At 57.0% G+C, this 26,562-nt stretch overlaps 1 protein-coding gene across 20 annotated transcripts in view; it reads right to left on the bottom strand.

The window, feature by feature from the left end:
- Positions 1–360: 360 nt before the first annotated feature.
- The window catches only part of PTPRF (protein tyrosine phosphatase receptor type F), a 280,990-nt gene continuing 254,788 nt past the window's right edge, over positions 361–26,562 (bottom strand). For all 20 annotated transcript variants that reach the window (XM_035333708.1, XM_035333715.1, XM_035333710.1 and 17 more), the window contains 12 exons: positions 24,167–24,264; positions 17,159–17,282; positions 15,218–15,393; positions 10,981–11,100; positions 9,871–10,025; positions 8,309–8,594; positions 6,281–6,459; positions 3,556–3,682; positions 3,245–3,370; positions 2,726–2,880; positions 2,155–2,290; positions 361–2,029 (listed from right to left, as the gene is read on the bottom strand). In XM_035333708.1, the coding sequence (XP_035189599.1) occupies positions 1,961–2,029; positions 2,155–2,290; positions 2,726–2,880; positions 3,245–3,370; positions 3,556–3,682; positions 6,281–6,459; positions 8,309–8,594; positions 9,871–10,025; positions 10,981–11,100; positions 15,218–15,393; positions 17,159–17,282; positions 24,167–24,264 (1,751 nt within the window). In that variant the 3' untranslated portion in view covers positions 361–1,960. The remainder of the gene's footprint in view (positions 2,030–2,154; positions 2,291–2,725; positions 2,881–3,244; positions 3,371–3,555; positions 3,683–6,280; positions 6,460–8,308; positions 8,595–9,870; positions 10,026–10,980; positions 11,101–15,217; positions 15,394–17,158; positions 17,283–24,166; positions 24,265–26,562) is intronic.

Here is a 26,562-nt window from a genome sequence, read left to right as displayed (position 1 = left end):
CTCTCTTTTCTACAAGCCCACCAGCAGTCTGTCGCGGCCCCAGCACAGTCCCGCAGCCGGCCTGCTGGCAGGGAAGGGGATGAAGGTTAATGTTCTTCCCGCAAAGCTCAGCATCACCTCAGGAGATGTGCAGGACCGCAGCACCCGGCCACATCCTGGATTTCTCTGAGGATTAATGAGGCACGAGAGCAGCTGGGCAGGGCAGGTCTCACGCCATGGGGACCCCGTGGGAGGTGTAGGGCACCTGTGGCTGGGGCGGGCCCGCAGGAAAGGACCTGTCAGCAGGCTGGGGAGCATGCCCATCACCAACGGACTCCAGAGCCTCCGCTTATTTCTGAACAAACAGACAGCAAAGCCAGCTTGTATGAAACCCGATTATTCAAATTTATTAACATCAAGAATTATGCAATGATGCTGTAGATTTTTTTTATTAACAAATAGAAAACAGACTGTATACAACAGTGACCCCTACAGCACTATGCATCCACAAGGTAAAAATGAATGTGTCCTCCAACATTACCAACCCTGGATTGCTGATTTCAACATAGCTTGGATTCTTAACATTCGGAATACATGTGATAATACAATTAGATACCCTTCCACCACCTTTATTCATAACTCAATGCACTTGAAAGAGGGCTGCTCACTCTGTCTTTAGTGCAAGCATGATATAATAAGGAGTATTAATATATAGTACCATTAAATTAAGTCCAGTAGTCTTGCCACATTGGTTCATTAGAACGTCCTGAAGTAGCAGAAAGTACAATATTCTAATGACTTTTAACATTTGCAGGATAGCAGAAATTATAGATACACCCAACCTCTGAAGCCATGTGTACTCCCCATCCCCTTCCCTGCAGTACCCTGCTTCCCGCAGGGAGCAGCTGGGGCTGTGCTCCTTGCCTTTGTAAAATGCTCCAATGCACCTCGTCGCTGAGAGGTGACAGGGTGGCACTTGCACGGACAGAACCGTGGGACTAACAAAAGGGGCCGTGTCTCGCTTCTTCTATCCCAGCCCCGGGGAAGTGTGGGGCCCGCTCGCTCCTCCTGCCCCCTTCCCAGCGAGACACACAAAAAGGGGCTCCAAAGCCAGGAGCCCGGGGTTTCGGGTCTCTCATGAACAAGGTGACGACAACTCACGTCGTATCGGGATCTGCCAATACACACGGTCACTGGGTCGGTTTAACACGCGTCGTGATAGGGCTGAACAGTTGCCAGCTGACAAACGGGACCGCTTCTCCAGTGACCCCGCATGCCCTCCCAAACCTACTCAGGAAAAAATGGGGGAAGGGAAAGGCTAAAAAATAATTGGTAGCTTAGGTCCAGTTCCATGAAATTTCATATTCTACGGAGGATTTAAAAAGCAGCCTACGGGGAATGGAGCCGGGCAAGAACCACAAGCCAGCTGCTGCAAATTACCAAGGAAGCTGCACTAAAATGGGCAGAACCAGCAGTGACTGGGCTGAAATAAACACAGGGCGGTAAAAAATGTAAAAGCAAAAGGAAATTAAAAAAAAAACGAAAACAAAAAAAAACCCAACTCCCAAAGGTTTGGCGGGTCCAGTTCTGCCTCGGCAAAACATTAAGACTTGCAAAAAAATAGAAAATAAAGAGAGAGGAGATTATAAAAACCACTAGTAACTATTTTACATGTTTAAAAAAAAGATCCCATTCCACCCACCTAAAGCCTCGCTGTGAAATGCAGTCGCGTGAGAGAGGGCGAGAGATGCACATGAGCAGAAATGCAGCCAGAGACTGGAAATGCTTTTGGAGTCAGATTCCCTCGTTTGGCGCTGGGGCGAAGTTCCTAAATGCCGTGGTCAGAACTGGTTGGCGTGGAGGTCAGCTGCCTGGGCAGCGCCTCGGTCTGTACAGAAGGACTGAGGAATGGGCGGCTCTGGCTCAGAGGGACCCGTCTCCACTCCTAGACATCCCCACCGCGACTGGAGGAAAGCACTAGTTACGTTGCATAGTGGTCGAAGCTGCCGAGATACTCCAGTGCCGCTCTGTAGCACAGCTGGTACTGGTCCTGCAAGGCACCGAGGGGGGGAGCGTGAGAAATGGGAACGCGAGGACATCGGGCAGCAGCGCTGCACGTCTGGAGACACCAGCTCCCTTCCCTGCTCCAGCACCGTGGGGAGGAAGGGCACTCACCTCTGTCTGCACCATGGCCGGCCTCTGCGTCCGCAAGGTCTTCACCGTCTGGAACATGTCCACCACCCCCTCGTAGCGCATCCTCTCCAGCACGATGCTGAGCGTGATGAACACGCCTGTGCGCCCGACCCCAGCGCTGCGCAGGGGAAGCAAGATGTGCTGTTAGAGACCTGCTCCTTGGGGTGGTGCCAATGTCCCCAGCTCGTGGACCACAGGGACCTGCTCGGTGGGGCCAGGAGAGGCTGAAGGGACACTGCCAGCCAGAGGCGCCCTCTCAGCCCCATGGCACCCACTGATTCTGCCTCTGAGTCCAGCTGCTGTGGCACCATGTCTTTCCCAAGGATTCTTCCATGGAGCTACACAGAATGAGCAGGCGTTGGGTTCCTCTCATCAGCTGGCAGGAATGCTGCCCATGGCACATAGCCATCCGTGGATATTGCCCTCTCCTTGTCCCCTGCTTGCCTCTTGCAGGGGGGATGTGAAGTGTGTGGGAGGTGATGGGCTGAGTAGGGGGCATCTCCATGGGCTCTCTGCTGAAGGCAGAGGTGGGTGCTGATCCCTCCCCACTCACCTGCAGTGCACCGTGATGGGCCCATCCTGCCCGAACTGCTCCTTGGTCTTGTGCACCTGCCCGATGAAGTCGATGAAGCCCTCTCCCGTCTTTGGCACGCCCTGCTCAGGCCAGTCTGTGAACTGGAACTGGCGGATGGTCCGTGACTGGCCGTCCTGTGGGGGATACCGGGGTGTTACACGGGGACCGCGGGTGAGGGGACAGTGAGAGGGACTCCTCTGCGCACACAGACTCTCGCTGCAGGGGAGCCCGTGTTATTAAACCTGGCCCACATGCACAGTGCAGGCAAGGCATGGCGGGGTGCTGATAGCGGTCAGTGAGCTGCTCACCGGGCCGACACAGCTAGCAAGGAAGGAACTTGCGGTGAGAGGAGCAGCAGGCGTGGGGCAGCAGCCCCTCCTGCCTGCAGCGTTAGGTAGCTCCTTGCTTTTTGGTCCCTCCAGGAGCTGCTGTATGCTCCCCTTGCTGCCCAGGGCTGGGCAGAGGGATTGGAGCCGCGCAGCCAGAGGCAGCACTCACCCTGGCATCTGTGACCTTGAACTCCCGGAGGATGTACTGCGGCATGTTGTACTCCGCCATGGGGTCCACCACGAAGTACTGGTAGCGGGCGGAGCGCTCCGCGGGCCAGTACTGATGGCACTTCTCCTGCGGATGAGGAGCACGAGGAGAAATTAGTACCGGCACGCTGCCGCTCCTCCCTCCCACTGCCAGGGCTGCAGGACCACAGGGGCAGCCATGGGACACCCCAAGGCTGGGGTGGGCTGGGCTGGGAGGTGATGCCCGCAGAGAGAAGCCCCGCAATCCCCTCCTCCCCTGTGCAGGACTCGTACCCGGCCCATCTCGCGCAGCTTTGTCAGCATCACCACGATGGTGGAGTTGTGCTCCCAGAGCATCCGCCAGAAATCCTCCGTGGTCTCGGCCAGCGGTCCCTGCGTGGCGATGTAGGCCTTCTGCTGCCTGTGGCAAACAAGACGGAGCTCAGACCAGCTCCCAGAAGATGGGGGGCCGGGAGAGCTGGAGGCAGCGCCCCGTGCTGCAGGAGATAGGTCTCCAGGGCTAGCCCCAGACACTATGGGAGGGATGAGGCTGCCCAGCACGTGTCTTCTGAGAGCTCCCCACACACGTGGTGGGCATCTCCGGGCACAGGATCCAGAGAGGCTGCTAGTCCTTCCTGGGTGAGTGTCCCCATTCCAGCCCCTCCCAGCTGCTTGTCCCCAGTGCTGCTGCACCGAGCCCTCTCGGCACCCAGGCCTGCCCCAGGGGGCTGAAAGCACAGCCTGTGCTCGGGCCGGTCCCAGCTGCACCTCCTGCACGTTTACTCCCTGCAGCACCCACCTCCCCTCCCACTGCACGGGGAGGCACAGAGCAACCAAATCAGGTCACCTTGATCACAAGTACCACCTCATAACTAGGGCGGTGAGGAAACCACTATCACCATAGTGCAAACATTTCTGAGCCTTCCAGATCTGTTCTGTTCCACCAGAGCATGTCTCAGAGTGTCCTGTGTGAGAGCAGTTCCTGTGTCCTGTGTCGCCCTGCCCCATCCCCGATGACAGCACCCTCGGGCTGAGCACGCTCTGCCCCGCTCTCCCAAACCTCCTGACTCACTCCTGCAGCTGTCAGTGTCACACACTGCGTTGTTGGAACAAACCATCACTGGTCGCTTTCCATCCCGCCCTAAGGATGGGGCGGCAGCACCTACCACAGCGAGAGCTGGGCACTTCCCAGCTCCGTGCCCCAGCTGCGCCCCGCGCAGGGGATGGCACGGCCACGGCAGCCGCAGGGGATGCCAGAGCATCGCCCTCGTTCGCCTGTTGGGGAACAAGGTGAGTGGGACACAACTGGAGCAGCTTAAAGGCTCCGGTGACTGGGAAGAGCCAGCTCCTGTGTTCTTGGTTTGCGAGCACCCAGCCTGGCACGCCGAGTGTGCTGCCTGCCACAGCCAGGCAGCGGATCCGGGGGCTCGCTCCGCCACTGCGGGGCGCCGGAGCCCGCTGGACGAGGGGCTGCATCCTCCCACCGCACACTTCAGCTCTCCGCCGGTGCTAAAAATTAATGAACGTGCTGCAGGACAGCTGTAATGTGCAGGATGAAGACAGGGGCTGCTTCAAGGTGGATTTATAAGACATCGTAAAAAGCAGGGAGTGGGTGTGCGCAGTGGAACAAAAGAGCTAATAAAGATGCAGCATCCGTGATGCCTGCAGGACCTCGGGCCAACTGATCTCCGCAGATAGCACCAGAGGAAGATCGCTCTGTTCAAAGGGAAGGACAGGAAGAGATAACTGCTCCTTGGGGATGGGGTAGGCAGCAAATGAAATGGTACCACCTGCTGCGCTGGCACCCCCCTCTCTGTAGCATCAGCAAGTGGCAAAAGCAGCATCATGCAGTAGGCTCCAGAGCTGCGACACGGCGCCTGCAGCTCTCCTGCCAGACCCCGGGCTGCACAGTTTGCAGCCACGCGGGCAGGAGGGAGACAAGGCTGCTGGGACAGCTTTTCTCCAGCCCCTTCCTCCCACCCCATTATTCTGTCCCACCCTGAGGGAGCCTGGCTTGCTGTGGTCTGGCTGTGCTGAGATGCTCCTGGAGTTGCTCCCTGTCTGCTCCCTGCGTCCTCTCATCGCTGCACAGGTCTCCCCTGGGAGCCCTCCCTGGGCTCAGCTGCTGGAGCAGGGAAGGAGGCAAAGAGCCGCTGGGCAGGCAGCGCTGACACCTGCTCCCTTTGGCACTGCTCATTGCTCCTGGGAAGCCACCAGCCCGTCAGCAGCGTTTGGGCAGTGACACACTGGAGCAGGACCCTGCTGCATCCATCGCTGCATCCCCTGCTCCTGCGCTGGGTGACCTGACTGCATTGGTGCACAGAGAGACGCAGGCGCAAGTCCTGTACGTGCGTCACTGGGATTTGGTCCGGATTATCGGCCAGGGACTGGCTGGGAAGGAGGTGTGGCCATTGGGCCATTTTCCTGCGTACTTCTCTACTGGCACTTACCATCTGAGAATGCAATGCCAGCAGTTAGATACAGAAACCCTAAGTATTATTGCCCTCTAGATCTCAGTTTGTGCTTTCTAAAAGGTTTCCTGGAGAGCAGAACCCAGCGATGGGCTCTCCAGTATCCGGCACCAGCCCCGTATGAGGATGCACAGACTCCCCAAAATCAATGTACGGGTGAAGGAGCCTTGAGCTCCTGCCTGGACCAGCCACGCAGTGCAAGAATGCTGCTACCTCTGATTGCTGCAGCTAGTGAAGGGGACAGGTTTGCATTAGATGCTACAGATGTAAAATAGGGTTGCCTACCAGGAAGTCCTATAAAACACTGCAGGAGCCAGCCAGCACAGCTTCCTGCCCCAGCCGTGTGGGCATCTGTCTACAACAACACAAACAAGCCTGACAGCCCTCACTCACTAGCAGTCTTCACACATCACAACTGAAGCTTCTGAGAGGACGGAGATGGACAAAATGCAGCACAATGATCCCCAGCCTGCTTCCAGGCAGCCAGGACCAATCCTTGGCAAAAGGGAGAAAGCATCCGTGCCCTGGTTCCCTGCGTTGGCCCTTACCTGTACCCGTCTATGAAGCTGGCATTGATGTAATCGGAGCCCTCGACACCCCGGATGGGCTGCAGACAGACTCTTGTCAGCTCGTATGGCATGATGTTCACGAGGCGGTTCTTGAATTTGTTGCATGGGAGGTTGGCACTGATGAAACGTGAGGTATGTGCTTTAGAGTTGGCCAGCAGCTGCAAGAGGAAGAGAGAAGTCAGACCGCGCTGGGGACTGAGTCTGGGGTGAAACTGGGACTCTGGCAGCAAGGCTGGCAGGGGCCCCCCGGCATGAATCCACGTTCCCTCCTCTCACCGAGGGACATCCCCCGGGGACTAATCCTTCTGGGCCAGACGGAGGGCTCTGCCTCTATGAGGAGGCAGGCTGCACCTGGCTGCACTGTTTCACGCTAGGTCAGTCTGCTTTTCAGTGCCATGTCTGCTGTGGCACTCGCACACCTAGCTACGGCACAGCCTTCTGCTGGCTTCCGGTGCGTGGCTGCAGGTGACAGCAGGTCCCCTCCCGGAAGCAGCACGGGGAAGCCACCGGCGCAGCCCCGAAGCTGCAGACCCGCACGCGCTCTCTGACCCACAAAGGCCAGCATGTGACACCGTGCCCCTCGCTGAAGCAGAGACACGGGCTTGGTGGCACCAGGGAAGGAAGGCTTTCCATTTCCCAACAGTGTCTTGCTATTTACTTCTCACCCCAGAAGAACCCAAGAAAAATGTGAGAACTGTGACATATTTAGGCAAAGATCTATTCTGGGTTACTGCGAGACATTTTATGATTTTATGGTTCCCTTTGAGCCCTGTAAATTGGAGTCATGGTAAATGTGTTACTTAGATCTGCTGGCAGAGACACTCAAACAGAAATATCTTTTTTATTATTATTTTTTATTTTTTTCTCCAAGACTCTCCCAGTATCCCCCGAGCCACACCTTTCCCTGCGTGTATGGCAGCTGGTCGTTGGCTACAGGAGGACAGAGACCCTCCTGTATCCTGCTCCCTAAGGTTTCCCAAGCAGTGGATGCTGCCAGGGCACAGAGTGGGGACAAATGTTCTTGTTGTTCTAAATAGAACCTTGCAGAAACAACTTTTTTTTTTTGTATTTTTTAGAATAGAGTTACCAGAGTTGAGCCTAATTCTGCCTTGAGGGGACTTTCAGGGCAGGTTCCACCACGAGGAGGTGACACCTTCCTTGCTCTGCAGTCTCACGTCCAGGGCACCGGCAGCTCTGCTGACCACAGGCCAGAGCTGCTCAGCTTTCCCCGGTTTATGCAGCAAGTCAGTATTTTGCCTCACCTGCTCCTTTGCCATTTGGTGGGAATTCCCACAGTGAAGCTGTATTGCTGCAGTTCATTTCACAGCCTGCATGGTCTGCTAGCTCCCTGCATGAACTATATTCCCCTGCATGAGTTCACTGGACTAATGCACCTCACCTGAGAACACGGGTGGTTACCAGAGCTCGTTTCCATCTCCAAGGCTGTAATAAATATTTGCAGCAGGCAGTCTCAGATACGGATAGCAAAATGAGGGCATGGCTTCTTAAAAACAGTATGTCTTAAAACACTGCTTTTACCAATTCTAGCCACTGAGGCTTGGTGTCTAGGTGGTTAAAAGATAACGGAGCTCAGCATTGAAGAAATGAGACTATAAACATCTCACATATTTAAATTGGAGCCGTTTCCAGACAAGTTGTTCACAGTAACATCAATTATCACTAACACGATCTGCATCTGATTTCAGATGCAGCTCCTGCTGCACAGTGAACCTAGAGCAGAACGTGCTGCTGAGAACTGCGCATCCATCTGCCTTTTATATTCTCCCCAGAAGCTGCCAATCCAGGGGGGGACCACGGCTGACACAAGTTTTACAATTCAAATGTACTTTAAATCACTGCCTACCTGGTTCAGAAACACGCAAAAGAGTAACTGCCTGTAATGAGCCGTCTCTCTCCCCTCCCAGCCCCTGGACGAGCGTTTCAGTGGGGCTGTGCGGGCAGACACAGGGCCCCAGGGAAGGGGGCTGCTGGGGCTTGGTCACCAACCTTGAATTCCAGCTCCATCGCAGTAACGCTCTCGCCTGGTGGCACCTGGGTCAGCTTCTGGATGTGAGCGAAGAGGTTGCGTGCAGGCACCTCGGTATTGCCGCATGTGGCTGCTTCCAGCAAGGCCTCGTGGATGAAGATGTACTGGTCCTCCGTCTGCACCATGTAGTTGCGCTGCGAGCGCATGCATGTCACGTGGCCGTAGATGTCCACGGTCTTCTCGTGCTTCATCCGCTCCAGCATGGCGTCGATGACGATGAAGCAGCCAGTTCGGCCCACGCCGGCGCTGCGGGAACAAAGCACGAGGCCTGAGAGGATGCCATCCCTCACGGGCACCAGGCAAGCTCTGCTCTCGTGTCAGGGAGCACCCCAGTCTAGAGCAGAGAGAAGGCTGCTCTCCATGCTGCAGGCTAACGAGCTGAGCCCAAACAAGGAGGAGCGAGGGAGAGTAGCAAGGGAGAACATGGGAGGCTACTCAGCCCTTCTGCTGTCCCCCTCTCCCTGAAGGAGCAGAAAGGACACGGTGTCACCCTGCTGACAGGGAAGGAGAAATGAGTTTGACAGCCATGAGAGTGACAGCATACATGTGGAGCTGGAATGTGAAGTCCAGGCTGGGCTCCAGCCCCAATGAATCCCATAAATTTAATGTCTGGTTGTCCCCTAACCTGGGTCACTGTTCCCTAACCCATAAAACGAGGCCAGCCAGCCCCAGAGGGGAAAGCAGAAAGGTGAGGTCTTGCATTTCTATGTTGAGCCCTTCGCTTAAGTACTAGAAGCCTCTCTGCATCTGTTGGAAGGGCAGCAGCAACCCCCAAACTTGTCACCAGGAGAGCGCCCCGAAAACAACAGACACGCTGTCATGGCACGTAAACACAGGCAGAGGTACGGAGCTAGACATTTCCTCATTTATGGTGCAAGTCAGATCCTTAACAGGGCCTTAATATAGCTTGTTTGTGTGTTAATTATATCCCACTCCCATCTGAAACAGAGCATGAAAGAAGAGCATTAAGCACTGCTGGTAAGGCGTATGCCGGAACAGCAGTGATGGAGTGGTTTGTTCAGTAATAGTCCCCACTCGGCTGCTGGAGATAAATCTTGCCTGGATAAGATGCTGAGCCTTAGCAGACTAATATTTTTGCTTAAAGAGCTCCCTTTCTACCTCGCTAAAGAGTTCTACTGTAAATACTGTGTATAAATGTTGGTACAGGTCACTGCACGCGTGTCTGTCAACGATGTGCCTCTGAAAGGTACCACCTACTTACACCAGGCTCAGATCACTTCATCTTCAAACTGCGCTTGCATTTTTGCAAGAAAACCTGTGTTCTGGGACTCTCTGTACAGCAGTACTGTTTAACCTGACATAGCAGAAGCAACACAACCTTCACTGCTGGATTGCCATCGCTAATTACCAATCTGTTCCCAGCCCAAGCTCATGGTGCCCGTTACACTGCCGTGAAACCTTCCTGCAGGACCAGCAGGTGCCACTTCTAGAGGGACAGGGCAGAGCTCCCGCAGCCAGAAGGCAGGAGCCCAGGTGCAGCTTCATGAACAGGCCGTCCTACCTGCAGTGGACAACCATGGGCCCGGCATCGGGTGGGTTACAGGCCTTGACCCGTCGCAGGAAAGCTAGGATCGGGGTAGGGTATTCTGGTACCCCGTGATCGGGCCACGCCATGAACTGGAACTGTCGCAGCTCTCGCTTCTCGCTGGAGCCATTCTGTTGAGGACAAATAAAAGTTTCCGTGTGAGGACAGTCTCACCCTAGGAGGGGAACCCACTGCTGGGGTAACGAGGTATCCAGCCGGCTGGGTAACAGCAGGCATTTAAGGCTGTGTGTGATCTTGCATTTATTGGGGTTTTGCCACTGAAAATTAGGAGGCAAAATACAGGCTCCTTGCAAGGCCTCTGCATGGATGCTCTGGGGCAAGCAGCAGAGTGGCTGTGAGGAGTGGAGCAGACGGACAGGAAGGTGAGTGACTCCTGCACAGCACGGGGCCACTACACTCACTGCTCGTTCAGAGTAAAACGGGTGCTGGGCACAGCAAGCTGTCTCACCGCCCCTCTGCACCACAGGATGGCCGATCAGCACCGCGCCTCCAGAGGCTGCCCGGCTCCTGCCTCACGGGGTGAGCGATCTGTGCAGCAATGTGGGAGGACTGGCTGGGTGAGCGCTGGGGACAAGATGCCTTCCCGGGGTGTGAGCAGGTCCCCGGCACGGCGGGGCCGTGCTCTGAGCCTGTGCACAGCCTGCTTGCATTGCTGTGCCACGCTGCTGCTAGCGCTGCCTCCGGGGATTGCCCAACACTAATGAGGTATGCAGCAGGCAGGAGAGAAGGGCACACACCAACGTCAGCACGGCTCCTCCATTTGCATTATTAGTGACAGCAGTGCTAAAAACTCCCTGCCTCCCGTGTTGTCCATCTAATGGGAGGACAGCTGTTACATGCACACTCGCCAGAGGCAAGCGTGGCCTCTGCTCAGGGGCCCTTCACAGGGTCTGAGCACCTACAGAAGAGCATCAGGTGTCCTGGCCAAAAGCCGACAGCGGCCAGATGCACAGCCTGCAGCCCAGCTCCGACAGACAGCCCACATGTGGGCTGCCCCGCAAGGAACCATCTGCCTCTGCCTGGGGCCACACCGCAGCCCCAGGAGCAGCCCAGCCCGTGCCATACCTTGTACAGGGCAAAGGTCCTGACGGTGTAGGTCGCCAGCTCGACTGTGTCCAGCAGCGTGACCTGGATCATCCCATAGGTTTCCGTACCCCGGCTCGGCCAGTACTGGTCACACTTCACCTGCAGGGAGGAGAAGAGAAAGGGTCAGTGCTTGGCTGGGGCCTTTGGGGTGAGAAAAGCATGGATGTGGAAGAGTCACTGTGCAACAGGTCCCAAACATCCTTTCTCTCCCCCTCCCGACCTTCACAGCTCCTGCTGCAAGCCTGCTTGGCAGAGAGCCCTAATACATCCCCGGCGCCCCAGCCCTCCTGCTCCTTCCTCTCCCCGTGACTCCCTCCCTGCTCACCTGCTGATGCCCTCCTCCTTCTCCACTATTCACAGCTCAGCATTTGCAACCGACTCCTCCGGCTTTGCTGTCTCAAGCCCTCAGCTCCCTCATTTAACTTGGTGCCCTGAGCTCCCAGTTTCATCTGGCACCTGGCTCCCACCCCGCGGAGCCGCAGCGCCCGGCTGACAGCAGGAAGACTTCATTCCCACCCCTGTGCACTGCACCGAAAATGGTTTCCCGCCCTAGGAGAGAGGAGTGAATGGAAGATCATCTGTGCTTGTCAAGGAATAGTAAACTTAATTATTAGCCGAGCGTGTTTACAGGGGAACGTGTGGGAAGGGAAACAACAGGCTTAATTAGAAATCAATGAACTTCTGCCTTTTAATTGAAGGCACTTTAAGCACTGTGGGGCTTGTGAGAGAGAAGAAGCCACATCCTGCACTCCGCCTGGTTGCCGGAGCACCGTAGCCTGGGGTCAGACGGGTGCACCTGCCCCTCCTTTTTGGGGTCTGTCGGGAAGCCGTGCCCTGGCACAAGTGCCCAGAGCGGGGCTGCCCGCTGGGTGCCCGGTGCGTCCTGCCCTCGAGCTGCTCTGCTGCCTCGGGTCTGTGCTCACGGTGTGGCCGGCCCCGTGCGCATCTCTGGAGGGTTCTCCTCGCCTGGCACAGAGCAGCACATTATTTTACACTGACTGGCTGCAGAGCCAACAACTCGAGGTCACAGACCTTATTTCACAGCTAAACTCAGCCTGTCCTCGTGAGCGGGTGGCAGCTGCAGCCGCATCCGTGGCCACCTGAGCTTGCCTCTCCCGGTTTGGGGATGATGTGACCCCTCTCTAAAGGCACTGAGAGGACAGAGGGACAGCCACTTGCCACGTCCCCCACGTGCTGGCCTGTCCCTCGCTGCAACTCGCAGGGAATGTTGCTGACAAGCAGCACAGCACATCCCCGAGGCTGACCCACGCCACGGGGACAGCGGTCCCCTCCTGCCACCCACACACCACGGCGCCGTGTGTGCTCGAGCACAAAACAAACTTCAGAGGAGTTCCCTGTGAGGGATAATAGCAGCGCCTGGGCTGGTAATTGAAAATTATTTATTCATGACCAGATAAGAGTCAGTCACATTTTCTGCCAAATTTACCCATAATGTTTATGCCCCATTTTCAAGCTCTGTAAATTTTATGCTGAAGCCGATGCACTGTGGCACTAAAGCAGATAAGAGATGTTTTCTTCTGGCGGTGCTTGCTTCTCATTAACTTAAGGAGCACAGTAATGTCCTCAACAGCCACTTATGGCAGCTCTGCTGAGTGCTTCCTGTCCCTCCCCTTTGTTGGTGTCCCGTGCCCAAGAGCAGCCGGGCACCTCTCCTCGGCTCGAGAACTTGCTCTGCTCCTGGCCTGGCTCGCAAACTCCAGCTGGCATTGAGGGCTGGAGCAGGACCCAGCTGCCAGTGCCCTCTTGCCCCAGATCCCCTGGCTGAGCACCCCTCTGCACCCCTGCCTGGAGACACGGAGCTCCACAAGATGTTACAAGCCAGGGATGGCTGCTGGGGGTTGGGGCTGGGACAGAAGGAGCCAAGAGCTGCACAGGGAGACCTCCCTCCCTCCACCCTTCTCTGCCGGGCTCTTGAGGATAGCCCAGGGAGGGAGAAATCCTCCTTTAATGCCTCTGTCGTGCAGTGTGCCCCAGCTGGGACACGCCACGCTCGCAACTCCGGGAAAGCTAATCTACAATGTGTGTTTCTGAACTGCCACCGAATGATTCTGAAACTGATTGTAAAGCTTTGAAGGCAGCTAAATTGCACAATCCAGCCATTTCTATCCTTTATGTGCCTCTCGCTTTGTGAAAACATGAAAAAGGGAGGATGATTTGGACCATCAAGCCAGCTGAAATTGCAGACCATAAAAGCTGATGCTCTTTAAAGATTTTTTTCCCCCTGCAGCTCAGGAGCCCTTTAAAGCAGTGTCACCCCCACAGGGCTGCAAAGCTTCTGCTGGTCCCGGTCGGCTTATCTGCAGGCAGCACTGCTGAGAGGGACTGGAGAGCTCACCTGGGAAGGAGGCAGAGCCTGCCTTGCACTGCGCACCTCACCACGCGGCCCCGCTGCTCGCCTGCAGCTGCAGACACAACCCAGTGCTTGCTCTGAAGCCCCTGGACAAGGGGACCTTCAAAGGTCACCCATAGGTAGCACAGGTAAAGCTTGCAGCTTTCCTCAGGGCTCTGGTCACCCCCTGCCCCTGACAGGGCCTCCCAGCCTGCCCTGTCACCAGAAGACTGGACCCAGCCCCGCCACACATGCCATGTTTGGGACAGAAACCAATACTGCAGGAGGTAATTAGGGGATGACACGACGGGAGCGTGCTCGGGGGAGATAATGCCCAGCTCAGCAGCACAGACACGTCAGGCAAAGACAAGTGCCTGGGGGGTCGAAGGGAGCTTGTTATCTTGGAGAAACACGCACCTTGGAGTGCCTTCCCACAACCGAGCCGCCCAGAAGTTGAGTGAGTCAGGACTCCGGGCACAGATTTGCTTGGCAACCTAAAAGGGCTTTTCCTTGCACTTAAAACACATGCTCCAAAACTGAAATGAGGAGTCACAGAGAAAGTCCCTGAATGATCAGTCACTGAAGAGAGTGAACGATTAGCACCTTCTGGTCTTGCTCAGCCCATGTGCTGGGCAGGCTGTGCCGGGCATTTTTACCTCCTGGGTTGGGTTGGGGAGGGTGACAGTTGTTGGGTACAGGAGGTTGGGAAGCATGGCACAAAGCTGGGCTGCATCTCTGGAGGCAGCTCTTCTCTGAAGAGCACTGGTTTCCCTGCAGGCTGTAGGGCATTTGCAGAGCCGGTTGAACAAAGCCTATTTTCATGCAGGCAGGAAAAGCAGATCTGTTTTGCCATGGTGATCTGTTGCTCCAGCGGCTTCCTTGCAGCCAGCGTGGGCTGGGACACCCCTACGAGCATTTTGGTGCCGAAGCTTTGAAACAGAGGGAAAGCATGCGGGCAAAAGTTTCAACTGAACCCAAACTTGACAGTTTCTGCTTCTCAAGAACGATCTTATTGGGCTAAAAATAACCAGTGCTTCACAGCTTGAGCGTACAGCCCCTTCTCCTGCTGTTGGCATGGCAACGCTAAAATATTCTGCAAGCACAAATGCTCACCACTAAAATTTTACTTTTAGGAACGCGAGAGGCAGACGCTGCCTCCTGCTTGGGCAGGCTTTGCCCAAATGGTGCATCTAGGCATGGGAGCACGTTGGTCACAGCACAGGAATTCCTGCCTCAGGGGCTGAGCAAGGCCCTCTGTCACAAGCCACCACCCGCGGTGAGGGCTCCTGCTCCTCTCCTTCCTCTCCACCTCGCGCCCTTCCCACGGCTTGCAGGCAGCTTCGCATTTATTACATCAGAGTATCTAATCTTGGCAGCACGAGCCCATCGTTTATACATGTTGTCATTGGACAAGGCACAAATTAGCCTTCTCAGTGCAGCGAGACCCCGTCAGCTGTTCCCTGCATCGCCAGAGCGCTGTCAGGCTGCGGGATGCTGCCGGTACCACCCACCCGCTGCAGCTCTAGGCTTGTGGGATGCAGCCCCCAGGCTTCCAGAGGCTGTCAGCACTCCCTCCGCAGAGCTCTCCTCCTTTGGCACGAGTGATGTGGGCAGGGAAAGGCTGGATGGGTATGCACAGGCATCTGGGCAAGGCAGAGGCTGTCAGGTAGCACAGTGACAGGAGGCTTTGCCACCCTTTTGCCCCACAGGGAGATGCTCCCAAGGCACTTGTTGCTGGGGTGCCTGCAGCAGTGTGCTGCACCACCAGACCTGCCTCTTCCCGGGCTCCTTCATGCCATGCACTGCTCCCACCCCTCTCCTGCTCACGCTGCCAGCTCCAGAAAAGAGAGGAAGCACACGCTGTACCCTGGACTTCTCCTCCAGCCTGGTCATCATGACTATGGTCGCTGTCCTCTGCTCCCACACCATCCTCCAGAAGTCGCTGAGGGTTTCTGGCAGGGGTCCCTGTGTTGCGATGTAAGCGTTCTGCTTCCGATAGCCATCAATGTAATTGGCGTTGATGTAATCACTGCCTGGGACCCCTGAGGAGAAACAGGACAAAGTGTTACTCTGGGGACACCCCACGTCCCTGCGCCGATCACTCTGCTGGGTCCTGCAGGCAGGGGCAGAGGCTGGCATGTTCCCAGGGCTCTTAACATGTCTCCTTCGCAGGGTGTGGCCAGCATCTCTCGCAGGGTCCCTGCAGAGGACAGGGACGGTGCCTGAACAAAGGAGAACCCTTTGTAGCTACCACATTAATGCAACAATCAGGCAGAACCAAAGCGGAGAGACAGCTGCCACCCGCACACAAAGGGAAGTTCACAGGCAGGAATATTAAGGAACTCGTTTGGCCCCAAGCAACTGATTGAAATAATTGTCTTAAATTCACCAGCTATTTGTTATGGTCCTGGAGCACCTTTCAGAACGAGGCTGCTTCGTTTGTCTCTGCTAGCAGGGGATGTCAGGCAGGGGATGTCCTCCCACCCCTCCTGCAGGGACCAGCACCCTGGAGGAGCCAGAGGCCTTCCTCCCACCACCCCCCAGACCCTCCTCGGGGTAAGACCCTCACTGCTGCCTGCTGGCAGAGGCTGCTCCAGCTCTTGCCCTGCCTCCAGCACCTTGAGGGAAGGATTTTCTTGTAAAGGCCTTTAAAATGCAAACACGCCGTTACTAAAATGAATGCGGCAAAGTGCGGGCCTGGGGCTGTGTTTCCAAACCCCTATTCAGCACGGGCTGCTTGGCTGCCGGGAGGGCAAGCAGCAGGAATCTCCTTGTCCCCCAAGGAGAGAGCATCTGCATTTCATTAGAGGAAGGAAACAAAGCTGGGGGCTCCCCCTCGCCCTTTTGTCCTGGGCATTTGTTTTTTTTTCCTGCAGGTCTCAGCAGCCTCCAGCAGCAACAAAGCACAGCTTGGGGGGAGCAGCAGCAGCCAGACCTGGCAGGGCACTTGGGGAATGGCTCCCAGGAAGACACAGACACCACTAACAGCAACCGAGTCATGCAGGAAAAGAGGGACAGTCCCCCTTGTGCTCACCCCACAGCTGCCTAACTAAGGGGGTTCGCCCATGATCCTGCACCCCAAGGCTTTGCATCACTGCTGCTTCTGTGAACAGGTCCTGCTGTGAGGGACCATCTAGACCTCCCCCTCCTCCCCTAAAGGATCAGTGGTGCATTAGCATTAGAAAAGACACTTCCAACCCAAGAAAAAGGATGCCAGTGGCTGCGGGACCACCTGTATGCAAAGGCAGACTCTTCCCCAGGCAGGGGGTTCACTGAATTAGCTGCATCTTCCGCAGCACCCACGAGCAGATTTAGGTGTGATGCGCAGGGCTGGGTGCTGACTTACAATGAGGATGGGTGAGCCTGGGTTTTGGTATCTGCACTCCAGCTCCTCTGAACGCATGGGGACTGCAAAGCAGGAGCTGAAAGCAGGCGTTAGCCCCAGCCCCACAGATGTGCAGTGTCCTTAGCTGAAGTGTGGTGCTGGTTCTCAGAGCCATCGGTGCTATGAACACCAAGGCCTGACGCATCTCCCACCAAGCAGGGGGATGTGTGAGCCTGATGTCCCAGGGGAAGGGCACCCTCAGCTCTGGGTGTTACTTGGGCACCAACACCGGCAGGTCCTAGGGGAAGATACTGGCCCTGCAGCCATTCTGGGGTGAGGGCAGTGGGGCGAGCAGGCCCCTGACCTGCCTTCAGGCACCTCTTGGTGCTCAGTGTTTCTCTGTGTTTGCCCCTGCTTGACTGAGAACAGGAAAAGAGACAGTTCCCTGCCGCAGTCACATCCAGCCCTTTGCCACTACTTACCATCGATGGAGGTCAGGATGACACGCGAGTGGTCATACGCGATCACGTTTGCATAGCGATTTTTGGGTTTGTTCACTTCCAGGTTGGAGTTCTCCCAGGTGAACTGCTGCCCGGGATCGATGGACTGCAGAGAGAGGGGGAGGGAGGCAGGAGTGGTTAGAGCAGAGCAGGATGCTGCAGCACAGACGCATTTCAGCCAGGGCATCTGCATTTCCCTGTACGCCTTTCCCCAGCCCAGACACACCTGCCTTGGCTGTCCCGGGCCACGTTGTCAAGCCAGACCACACCAAAACCCCGTCCCCGGTGGAACCTGCCTCCAGCGACCTGCCTGCAAGGCAGCCCCTCGCTGGGGCAGCCCTCTGCTCTTTCTCTGTGTTCCTCCTTTCCTCTGGAGCTACCCATCAGCCGAAGCTTGGTCTTACGCCAGGGCTCCACGGAGACCTGACTGCGCAGTTCTTGACCTAGAGATTTTATTAGATGTTGAACTGCAGTCTCCTGAAATATAGCAAGCCCTGGGTATCTTGTGCCCCGGGAGCTTTGGGTATTGGTGTCCTGCAACACAGCCGAGGAGCTTCTGCCAGGTAATAGTCATGAAAATTGATAGGTTACTATCCACTGCTCCAGCTACTTATGCAATGTAAACATCTCTCCTTTGAGTTAATAGAGTGACAAGGAGCTATAAACCTGGAGAACAGACGTGGTTATAAATCTTGGCCTAAGGCCTGCACGCCGTGCATCTGCCTGAGAAGCACACATCCCAGTCCCATGCCCTGGCCTTGCACACCCAGTGCTTCCCCCTCAGGCCATGGGCTGGTGCCTGCACCTGGGCACCTCCCCAGCTCCTGCACGGCCAGGCGGCCTCGTCCCAAAGCTTCTTGGCGTCACGGCTGGTGCACAAAGGCAGGGGAAAACGGCCTGTCCCAGAAGCGCCTCTGAGATGGGACGGCCTCTTGGGTGAGAGGCAGGTGAGGCACCCGCTGAGGCAGCTGCCTCGTGCAGGGACTTGCTCTGCTCACGCAGCCCTGGGCAGGCCCGGGGCAGGCACCTACAGCAGGAACCAGTCATCCCATTAACCCCTCCAGTGTTACCAGCACAGGCAAAGCCTCTTTAAAACCCACACTCCAGCTCGGCGCCCCTGAAGCTCTGGCAGCCCACAGGCATTGAGCAAGCAGGCTGGGGAAGCACCGCGTGCTCTCCTCTGCAGAAATCCACGTCCATCACCTGGCGGAGAGCCACGGCCGGAGGGTTCTCAAGCAATAAAACACCCACGAGTCAGCCAGCTCTGGCTCGGCCGTGAGCACAAGGCTGAGCTGGGAAGCACAGCTCTCTGACCGGGCTGACCCGGACAGCCACCACTGTCCCTCTGCTCAGCACCATCAGCCACCATCCATGCAGAGGGGACACCATCGCCGTCCCCTGCTCTCCTGTGCCACCGGGCAGGCACTTCCCAAACTGGCTGCAGGCACTGAGCTCAGGTACAGAGCCCAGGCACTGCTCTGATGGCTGTGCCAGTCCCAAAGGCTCTGCTGCGTATGCAGGGCATGGATCAGCGCCATGCCAGGTGGCAGCCACCTGTCCCCAGGCCACCATCCTGTCCTGCAGCAGCACGTCGTCCGCAGGCAGAGAGGCCAGCGCTGACGGAAACGCACAGGAGGATGTGACATCACAGCGATGCTAATAGGTAGTTTGGGAAATGTAGGATGTAAATAGACATTTCCCACAGAAAACCTATAATTTTCTATTATTAGTGTAATAAGCAGGCAGCAGCAGTGCTCGGAGGCGCTGTGGCAGGGACGGGAGGAGCGAGGCTGCAAGCGCCGCTCCTGGCTGGGAGCCCATGGCCTGGCTGCCACGGCCCCGCACGGTCCTCGGCCCAGGCACAGAAACCCTGCTGCCTCTCTGGGGCACTTGGGTCCAAACCTCCTGGGATGATGCTTTGGCTGCTGAGGAACAACAGAAGAGAGCATCAGCCTTGCCTGCACCCTGGGAGGACTTGCTGAGCGCTGGGCACAGGTGGGTGCTGGCGGAGCTCAGCACACTTGTTGGTGCTCAATCCATGCTGCAAATCTGCCAAAAGGCCGCAGGGCTGCCCACGCTGCGGGGGGCAGCGAGCTTTTGCCCGGCAAGCCTGAGTCCTGCCACGGCGGTGGAAAGGGTTTTTTCCTCGAGGAGACGAGGTTGCCAAGAGCCCCCAGAACTGAGGAGCGGCATCAAGGTGCTGCCATTAGGGTTAATTGCTTTGATGTGCAACGAGGATGTGCAGAAATGGTCTAATCATCATCAGCCTCTTAAGAGGGCAAACAGGTGAGAAAGTCAGAAGTAATACAGCACCTGAGTGCAAAGAGGGTCTAATTAAATACTCCTGCAAATTAGTGACTCATTTAGAAGTAAAATGATTTAATTTAAACTCTGGTGATGAATTAATGTACACCTGTTCCCCCCTTTAAGGCAAACAAATGAGTAAATAAATGGGAGGCTGATGGGCTGCTTGGAGAGCAGTTGAAGCCCATTACGTGGAGCAGCAGTTGGTAACTCTTGTGCCATCTCCACTTGATGCTCTGCAACCCCATCTATGGCAGCACTGCCTTGTTTCCCGACTTTGTTCCACAATTGCCCGGCACTGGGAGGCTTCTCTAGCTCCTCTCTGAGGCTCGCAGGAATCACTGCTTTGTCCCAAAACACAATGAGAGTATCACTTTCAACGCTTCCTTCCTAGAAAGCAGAAGGGCTGAGAAACTGGAAGGAAATGAATGAGCCAGGAGCAAACTTAAAAGCACTGTGACTTTTAGTTTTGCTTTGCTTTAAAAGTGACAGGGGAGATGTTGTAAGACAGCAAGTGCAAATTAAGAAAAAAGCCCAATTAGTAAAACTCCTCCTTCCCAGCATGGAAGTGCAAAGAGCAATCTCTCTGAAGCGGCTCAGGGATCCCTGCTGCTGTTGCCATCAACATAAAGACAGAGCCAGGCCATTGAAACGGGACTGGAAAAAGGCTCTTTCCTCGACAGACTCAGGAGCACTTTCCAAATGCCTTGAAAACATCCCTGGGTGCCAGTTTGTCTCTCAAGGCTGTCCGCCTTGGGCTTACTGCCCCCTCTTCCTCATCGCAGCTCCAAGACCCGTCTGCAGGCGGTGTCCCTGCTCCATGGCAGGGCAGGGACAGTTTGGCCACCACGGGCTGCGTGGCCGTGGCCCCGTGCTGCTCTGCGGCCCCGTGCTGCTCTGCGGCCCTGTGCTGCTCTGCGACCCTGGCTGCTGCACAAGGGCACGGCGAGGAAAAGGCGCTCGGGCTGTTAGCGCTTCCCAGCCTCCTGTGAAATCAGGCACATTAGCACAGGCATTGACCGCTGTCAATCTGCGCCACGTCTCAAATGAGGACATAATGCGCTCCCGAATCAATGGCTGGCACTGCTTCAGCCTTATTACTCCTGTTACCGGAACGTAAGCGCCGTGTGCCTGCCAGGCCACTTCCCGATTAGCCCATTACACTCACAACGTGCTGCTCCCCGGGGGCTCTCCGGACCCCTGGAGCAGCACCCTGGGGCTCAGCACCCCAGGGGACCCCGGCGCTGCTCCTGCTGCCTGAGCGGGGCCCTATTGCTCCTTGCCAGGGCTGCAGGCACTGGAGGCACGGTGTTCTTGGGGGCTTTGGGGGAAATGCAAGTGAACAGGGGGTTTGGGCAGGTTGCCCTGGAGGGGCATGCCAAAGGGACTGGGTACAAGGGGCACCCTCCCCAAGTCGCACTTTGGGCACAAGGAAAAAAATATCTTCTTGGGCAGGTGGTGTGGGTCAACGGCAGCACCCCCAAGGGTGCAGGAAGCAGCCCCCTGTCTGTTTGCTAATGCCTGGATCCCGCTGTCAAGATGCCGTGTGTGTGTGCACACTCGTTTGCACACCCATTTGCACCACTGCAGGCATCCCTCAGCTCAGGGCAAGATCCTCAAGGCAAGATCCTGCCATATCCACAGGCTGCAGCGTGGTAAGGTGGCCCACAGGAGGAGCTCCAACACAGCCACAGCAGCCGCCACAGCCTGACGATAAATAATTAAGGGCCTTGGCCTCCCTTCTACTTAATTCCATTAATCCCACACTGTAAATTCACTGTAGCTCTCACTGTATGCTAAAAATGAAGTACCCTCCCGGCAAAGCCGGGCCAGGACGCATGCCAGGCCCTTGCCCTGTGCTCCCACCAGCCCTGCTGCAGCTCCCAGCCTGCAGCTGAGCCTCTCCAGGGGCACCAGTGGGAGTGGGGGGTCCGGGTGGGACCCTTGGGGTGAGGGCAGACCCTGAGCACAAGAGCCTGCTCTTGCGGCAGCCGGCATACAGCTCGCTCTGTGCTTTGTCGCCCCGGCAGCTCGGGCACGCGGGCTGCCAAGCAGGTGTGAGCAATGTTATTTGTTCCCTGACCTGTGGGAATGGATGCCAGGGCGTGCTGAGAGATCTCTGCCGCCCTCCCTGCTTCCTTCGCAGGCGTGCGAGGAGGTGCCAACAGGTCTTGTTTCGTGTCACCTGTGCCTGGGTTACCCCGCTACCGCCGGCACGAGCGAGGCAAGCGCCAGACTGATGGCTCTAGGCAGCTCTAGGCAGCTGGCCTCGGTGGTTGAAGTGCTGTTAAATATTTGCTCTCTGCCTGGGGTGCTGCTGCTGCTGGAACGGGAGCCGTCTATTAACAGCCCTGCACCCCGCCGAGACGTCAGGCTGCTGCGCAGAACCACTCAACATGCAACCCTTCCACAGCACAGCCCAACGGCAAGAGGGCTGTAGGGGTTCAGCGGGGAAACCTGCCTCCCTCGGCTCTCCCTGCGCGGCTCTGCTATGCCCAGTGTGGCAGCACGACCGTGCCGTGGGGACACGAGGACTTTTCAAGTGCTGGGTCACTGCTCGCAGCTGGGGCTCCCGCTGGGGCTGCACAGCTCCCTCCCACCTCTGCTATTTCCACAGCCTCTCTGCAGATTCCCTCACTCAGCAGTGCCCGGCAGGCGTGCCCTGCCCTGTCCTGCCCTCCGGCCCTCTCAGCACAGCCCCAAGGGGAGCTGTCACCATGCCAAACCCGGGGAGCGGGATGAGAGGAGACCCATCACACCAGCACTCCTGCGCAGGCAGCTGCCGATCTCCGCAAACTCAGTCCAGGATTATTTTTCCCAGTATCTCAACTGGGAAATGGCTGTAATGATCCCCACATGTCAGGAAGGGGCAACCATTCCTGCTCTGGGGCCCACCCTAGTGTGAAGCACCTTATGAACCTGTCATGTTTGGTAATTTCTAGCTGATGAGGAGTCCGACGCAGCAGAATCCAGGGGTAAAAGATGACATGCAACAATCAGCTCCTTAACAGCTGCTTCAACGCGAAAGCACAACTGATTGGTGCTCTCCACCAGCCACGATACTCCAAAGAAAGAGAAATGAGAAGAGAGCGGCTCATGAAAACAGCTAAGAGAATTTACTTAATGCTTGTTTTTTTCCGAAGCAGCTCCCACAGCTTGGTACCGTGCTGCAGGCTCCGGGCAGTGCAGACCTTGCGTGAGGACGGCAGCGCCCGGGCGCCGGCTCCTGCCGCAGCCCCGCGGCGCAGCAGAGGCGCAGCCCGCGCGCAGCTCAGCGGCCATCCTCGCTTAACATTTCAGCTGGACTCATCACGAAAGGCCCAAGGCAGACAGATATGACTGCGTACCTCGGCACTGCACTCACAGGACCGACACAAAAGCACAAGCAACTGCAGGAGAAGCACATTATTCCACCAAACATTTCCCAAGCCGCAGCGCAGGGCTGTAGCCAGTGAACTCAGCTCCTCTCCAGCCTGGGCAGCGGTGTGCGGAGGGACAGCAAAGCCTCCTCTTAGCATCTTGAAGCAAACAGGAGCTCCGCGCCTCCCTCAGATACACACAGCTCACCCTTTGAACTAGCTGGAATTCGTCCCTTACCTTCTCAGCACAGAGATCTGCTTTCCCTTTCCTGGCGTATATAATTTTACCTCGTGGGGAAACGCTCTAATCTCATCTCATGAATCAGTACCCGTGTGCTGCAGGAGGGGAGGCCACAGGCACCAACAGATAACAATTCCAGCAGAAGTGGTAACACATGCAAAGGACACTTCCCAAATTTATTCCCTCTTTAATACGAGTGGGGGGTTATTTCTAAGTTCCCTACAGCTTAAGAGGGTCCTGCACGCAAGCACAGGAACACAGAGCCTGCCAGTGCTGCTCTCCTGGCTGGCAGAGGAATTTTCCCTAAATTTTCAAGTTTCCAACCTAATCACCCAGCCTGCAGAGCGGGGAGAAAAGCAAGGCAGCCCTTGTGCTGCTCGGCCCCGTCAACTGCACACATTCACCCCCTTGGCAAGTGACCCTCAGGGGAGGGTGGGAACTGAGGGGCTTGGGAGGTGCAGTGCAGGATGCGGGGTGTCACCGAACGTGTACTGCGGGCACGTGTGTGAGCACGAAGGCAGCACTGGTGCGGGTGGGGACAGAACCCAGCCCTGGAGGTACGTCCCTAGGGTAGTTTGCAGCTCAGGACTGCAGGGCGCAGAGCTCACTGCGAGAGGGGGCTGAGCCTGCTCGGGGGCAGCAGGACATCAGCAGAGCTGAGCTGCAGGGGCTAACGCCAGCAGGGCCCGGTGGCATGCAGGGGGGAACAGGTGCGGAAAGCAGGGCAGGAATCCCAAATGCCTGCTTGTTTTTGAGGGGCGGGCTGCCGAGGAGAGCGGAGAAGCAAAGCCCAGGCGGGTGGACACAAGCTCCCATTCACTCCTACGGCTGTAACCATGGCAGGAGCACGGCGCGCTGCTGCGCATTCGGCCTTTTCCCTGCACGAGCCATGCTCACGGCGCGTTCCCACCGCTCGGGGCTGGCAGGGAGAGCTGGCAGGCTCCCAGCCTGGCTCGGGGCCCGCACAGGCGATGCCGCTGCGGGGGAGGCATCGCTCGCAGCTCCCGAGCCCTCTCCGCTGGGGGTCCGACCGAAGCCCCGGCTGGCAGGGCTCTGCCCCAGTGCCCGGCACGCTCCCACGCTCACCTCGTACTCCTGGGAGAACTTCAGCCCGTCGTTGGCCTTCAGCCTGTCGATGTTGTCGGCGAGGTCCGTCACGGGGATGGGGGGGTGGTCACGCATGCCTGCGGGTGCGACAAGGAGGGAGGGAGGAGAGGGAACGGGTCACAGCTCTGCGTGCCCGGGGGAAGGCTCGACAGCAGCATGTGCACAGCAAAACCAAGAGGTGGGCGCGAGGCGGACATGTGGGACGGACGATGTGAAGCGCCGGGAAGGATGGATAGGAAGTCGGCGAGACCACGCGGCATGCGGCACGCGCTCTCAGAGCACACGGTTCAGTGAAACAAAAAGAAAAGTGATGTGCAGAATGGGCATGACCGGGTGAGCATGCTCAGACACTACAGCCACCGGGCACCCAGAGCAGGCCACGCAGCGGGTGGGGGCTCGGGCAAGCCCCCGATGGAAATGGGCTGGGGGGTGCTGTTGGGGTGATTCCCAGGCTCCCACATGGGCTGGGGTTGAAAATGGGGGTTCTCTGGCACTCTCACCACTGAGGGCTGAGGCTGATCCTCCTGCTTAGCCCTAACCACGGCATTAGCCAAGAAGAAACTTGCCCGGACCTGTGGCAGGGGAAGCCCCTGCAAGTGTTTGAGCACAGCGTTATGGGTGGGCAGGCATCGCCCCGTCCCCTGGGGAGCTGGGGAAAGGTGGGAATGACCCGACAAAGGAACTGCTGCTCCCCTGGCTGGGGATGGCATGGGTCTGGGAGCTGAGGAGCAGCTCTGCTTGCTGCCGGGCAGCTCAGTGCCTTCCTGTGGCCGGGGCAGAGCCGGCTCCAGGGCCCAAAGCCCAGCTCTGCTGGGCTGGGACGTGCAAACCACCGAGCTCTGGGATTCAGGGCTCAGCCATCGCAACCTCCTTCTCTGAAGCTGAGACGGCGAATTGGCAGGAACGTGGCTGTGAAACACCTCATCCAAAGCCTGGCTCATCCAAATCCCAAGGCTCATGACTCCATCGGCTGCTCTGTGGGTTTCCCAGAGCCCCCACATGGGAAATAATGATTATTAATAGGCTGAAGCTGTTGATTCACACCCAGGGAGACGGGCTGGAGCATGGCCAGGAGCTTCTCCATGGCTCTGGAGCCTGAACGCTGCCGCAGATGGCAGTGGTGGGCCACCGAGGTGATGAAGCAGTCCCCAGGCTGGGTATGTGCATTTTACACAGCGGTGACAAGTCATTAGGTGATAACAGGGACGTGTCACTGCACACTATGCTGCATCTGCTGCCCAGCAGGGCTCCTAACACCTCTGCCCAAAGCACCTGCCACTGCTGCACAAAGGCGAGCCCTGATCCAACACGTGCTCATTCTTCCAGCACTTGTCAGTGCAGGGCTACGCACAGGTGGCCGGAGAGCACGCGGACAGGTGGGGAAGGAGGGATCCCTCTTCTGCCTTGTGCTGAGGTCCCCCTGCAGGTGGTTCCCTGTTTGCCACCAGGATCCCCGAGGTGGCTCGGCAGGGCCCACGAAGATGACGCTCCGGTTCCTGCAAACTCTGCTCACTGGTGCCCAAGCTCCAGAGGCTGCAGCTCAGGAGCAGCCTTTGTAGCGCCGAGCTGTTATGGATGAGCAAGTAAATGAGAAGAACAGCATGGAACCAAGGCAGAAGTGTGGGGCTGGAAGAAGAAAGGCTGAAACATAACCACAGCATGTGGTTATCCCAGTGTGGTCGTGTATGAAGCACAGCAGAGCCATGGACCACAGCAGAGCTGCAGACATTCATCTCTGCTGAGAAATTCAAGGGTATCTCTCCAAAATTCAGCTTTGCTAGTCAAAGGAGCGTTGTAGCACCAAATGAGCTGCAAGAGCAGAAGGGGATGAAGAGGCACTCAGTATCCTCTTATGGTGAACATGGAACAACAGCCACATGTGGAGCAGGGTAAGGCAGAGGGAATTTGCACGGGATTTGTGCACAATACCAGATTATACCTGCTCTTCTACCGATTCTGGCAGAGAAGGTTGAGCTCCCTGCCAGGCTAGGAAGGCTGCGGGATCTCAGTGCCTGCAGGACAGCAGCCTGCAAAGCCCTTGGCTTTGCCCCTAGGGGAAGCATCTGTGCTACCTCTCCCATTGCTGTGTGGATGCCCAGACTCAGCAGGGAGGAGACACTTTCATGGTTGTTTCAGAGTGCACTTGAAGCTCGCAAGGCAAAGAAGAGACAAAGGGGCAGTTACTCCCATAGTCCTGACACTACTGCATCCCTTGGCAGGTGAAGGGCTGCCGCAGGAGCCTCCTGGCAGCCCAGCACCCGGTACCTCCCCTCCTGCCACACCGTGCTGTGCTGTGGGAGACGCTGCGCTGCCGTGCACGCAGTACCCGCGGGGCCCGCGCGTCGTGGCCCAAAGTGGAATCACTGCTGATCTAC

The sequence above is a fragment of the Oxyura jamaicensis genome, chromosome 8 (genome assembly GCF_011077185.1).
Source record: "Oxyura jamaicensis isolate SHBP4307 breed ruddy duck chromosome 8, BPBGC_Ojam_1.0, whole genome shotgun sequence".
Lineage (NCBI taxonomy): Eukaryota > Metazoa > Chordata > Aves > Anseriformes > Anatidae > Oxyura > Oxyura jamaicensis.
The sequence above is the reverse complement of the archived record's forward strand: the minus strand, read 5'-3'. Positions and strand labels throughout refer to the sequence as shown.